This window comes from Stegastes partitus, unplaced genomic scaffold (genome assembly GCF_000690725.1).
Source record: "Stegastes partitus isolate 25-593 unplaced genomic scaffold, Stegastes_partitus-1.0.2 Scaffold1358, whole genome shotgun sequence".
Lineage (NCBI taxonomy): Eukaryota > Metazoa > Chordata > Actinopteri > Pomacentridae > Stegastes > Stegastes partitus.
In genome coordinates this window covers 233787-236722 of record NW_007579089.1, presented here as the reverse complement: position 1 = coordinate 236722, position 2936 = coordinate 233787, and the positions used below count along the sequence as shown (strand labels likewise).

At 44.7% G+C, this 2936-nt stretch overlaps 1 protein-coding gene across 1 annotated transcript in view; it reads right to left on the bottom strand.

The window, feature by feature from the left end:
* Positions 1-2936, bottom strand: part of eml6 (EMAP like 6) — a 26053-nt gene that overhangs the window by 12612 nt on the left and 10505 nt on the right. Inside the window, exons 17-20 of the mRNA XM_008298892.1 lie at positions 2632-2732; positions 1931-2133; positions 868-979; positions 661-788 (exon numbers count right to left, since the gene is read on the bottom strand). Coding sequence (XP_008297114.1) covers positions 661-788; positions 868-979; positions 1931-2133; positions 2632-2732 — 544 coding nt within the window. The remainder of the gene's footprint in view (positions 1-660; positions 789-867; positions 980-1930; positions 2134-2631; positions 2733-2936) is intronic.

Genomic DNA, 2936 nt, shown 5'->3' with positions numbered 1-2936 from the left:
AGGGTAGATGTAGAGTTAGAGGGTAAATGTAGAGTTAGAGGGTAGATGTAGAGTTAGAGGGTAGATGTAGAGTCAGAGGGTAGATGTAGGGTTAGAGGGTAGATGTAGGGTTAGAGGGTAGATGTAGGGTTAGAGGGTAGATGTAGGGTTAGAGGGTAGATGTAGGGTTAGAGGGTAGATGTATAGTTAGAGGGTAGATGTAGGGTTAGAGGGTAGATGTAGGGTTAGAGGGTAGATGTAGAGTCAGAGGGTAGATGTAGGGTTAGAGGGTAGATGTATAGTTAGAGGGTAGATGTAGGGTTAGAGGGTAGATGTAGGGTTAGAGGGTGGGATCGAGGAAATCATTCTAAATCAGCAACGACAGTGTCCTGCCATAAACTGAGTTCTCCCTTTACAACACCTGAGTGAAGGCTGACGTAAGGAACTAAACCGATCGGGGTTAAACCCTGATCTGTCTAAAATGTCTTGATCTGGTCCATCCTCATCTTTGAGATCGGATCGGAACATCTCTTTTTGAAAAAAAAACTCTTTATTTTTGTGAACTCTGGTGTCATTCTCAGGAGCCGGCTGAGAATAGGGTTAGTAACACTTATAGGGCAGCTCAGCTGAGGATACTGAACATGAATCAGAGGGTTGAATGTTCTCGGATGGACCTCTGACCTGAACCAGCAGCGTCATCGGTCCGCTCTTGTCGATCTCGAGGATTTCTCCGTTCTTGGTTCCCAGCAGGATGTGACCGTGACCCAGAGTGATGGCTCTGATGGACGGGTTGTCCTCCAGCAGCAGACCTGATCACAAAGAGACCAATCAGATGCCAGGCGCCGAAGCAAACGTAAAGTCTGAACGAACATCGAGCAGGAAGTGGACCTTTAGAGGACGGAGACAGGGCGGCTCTCTTGATGGCATACGTCTTCAAACATCTCTCGAACATGTCGTCCCACAGCTCCACGATGCCGTCCTTCCCCCCCGTCACAAAGCCCTGGACGTGAACGCAGCACCAGTGGCAGGAAGGAAGACTTTATCAGTGATGCAGGAACTTTGTTTGTACCTGGTTCAGTCTGTGCATGTCAGATAGCCGTAGTGTTGTTACACCAGGTTTAGTTCAGCTTACTTATGTGTTATTTGGGACACAAAACTAAATTCTGTAAAATATTTTGGCTGAATTTAGGGAATGTATTTCAAGACCTGACAATTTTTGTATTTTCACCGTTAAAAAAAAGTCTTAGCTTGGAAACCTTTCCATGGGTTCAGTGAATTCCAGGGTGGTATTGGGCCCCTACTTTGATATGAATAAATGTAAGTAATAAGTTTTAAGTTATTTTGGAGTTTTAGAGTCCTTTGGGACCTTTTCTGTGTAATTTGGGGGAGTTATTCTGTCTTTTTAGACAAGTTACAAGTTATTTTTAATACAGACAAAACTGTTTCCAGCAGATCCAAATGCCTGAATGGCTCCTGCTCCGGCAAATAAACAAATGAATGATCCTTAAACAAAAAGTTCAATCCAGGATGGTACTGTGTTCCCAGAAAGTCCCTATGAGTGTATATACATGGATGGATCCATATTTCCTATTAAAAATAGTCTTTTGTCTATATTTAGTTTCACTCGTGTATTTACTTGTTTTCTATGTATTTGTTTTTTATGTAGGTTTGTTCACCTTTTGTATACTGTGTAAACAAAAGAAAGAAGAAGAAGCTACGTATGGCTCTCTAATGTTTTCTGTGTGATGCACAAAATGATAACGTGATATTTATCCGTCAGTCTTTCATTTTCTGAATGTTCACTTTATTCTTCTATAAAAATCTCTTGTAAAATTACGTCTTTACTCTCATAATACGAGAAGTCCTTTCCTGTAAATACACTTTATTCTTGTGAAACGATGAAACACTGGACAGATGAAGGACTGGTGGACAGGTGAACAGGTGAGCTCACCTTGTCCAGGGAACACATGGCAAACACCGGCCCGTCGTGGGCCTTGATGGTCTTGATGAGCGTCGTGTCTCTCCAGATGTAAACGTCTCCGTTGGTGGCGCCGGAGAACACCAGGTCTTCCGATCTGCCGTAACACGCCGACATCATCGTCTCCTGCTTCCCCAGGTTCCCAAAAATTCCCCTTTTGAATGTCAGACCGCCCCCTGCAGTACAAGAGCACACATGACCTGAGCAACCTTTGATTGGTTAAGAAATATCAGGAGCTCAGTTACATACATTCGCTGTCTGAGTCATTTTCAGATCATATCAAACCCCTGAGCTCTGTCCGGAGGTCCTGAACCTCCTCAGCGTCTCTGTCATGGTCCCGTTGCTGCTAAACTCCCACAATGCTCTCTGCTGCCACCATGAGCTGTAGTCTGAGTGACGCCTCCTCTGGTCTCTACAGGACTAAACAGTGAGAGGCTCCACCTGGTGGAACAACCAGGTACTGCAGCTGGTCTGTGGTACATTTACTGACATCATGTCCTTCGTCCAGACAGGAAAATTTAAGGTGTTTAGTGTTTTTGTGCTTCACCATCATTTTCTATTGATCACAATATGAACAACAAAACTTTAAGCTAAGATCAGTTCCACAGCCAGGCACCTGTGCACCAGGTATGTTTCAGGTAAACAAGAGAGAGTAAAGAGGAACCAGAATGTACCTGAGTGCTGCCAGAACTTGATGTGCTTCATCCCCACAGTCACCAGTTTGTCCATCCTGAAAGGGTTACTCTTCACCACGAAGATCTTCTCCTTATGACCCCTGAACACACGATGAGGATTCTTATCTAAGCCTGCCTCACTGCAGAGTCTTCACATGTTCACAGAATGAAACTCAGTATCAGCTGTGTGTCCAGGTGTGTGTTCAGGTGTGTGTTCAGGTGTATGTCCAGGTGTGTGTGTCCAGGTGTGTGTGTCCAGGTGTGTGTGTCCAGGTGTGTGTCCAGGTGTGTGTCCAGGTGTGTGT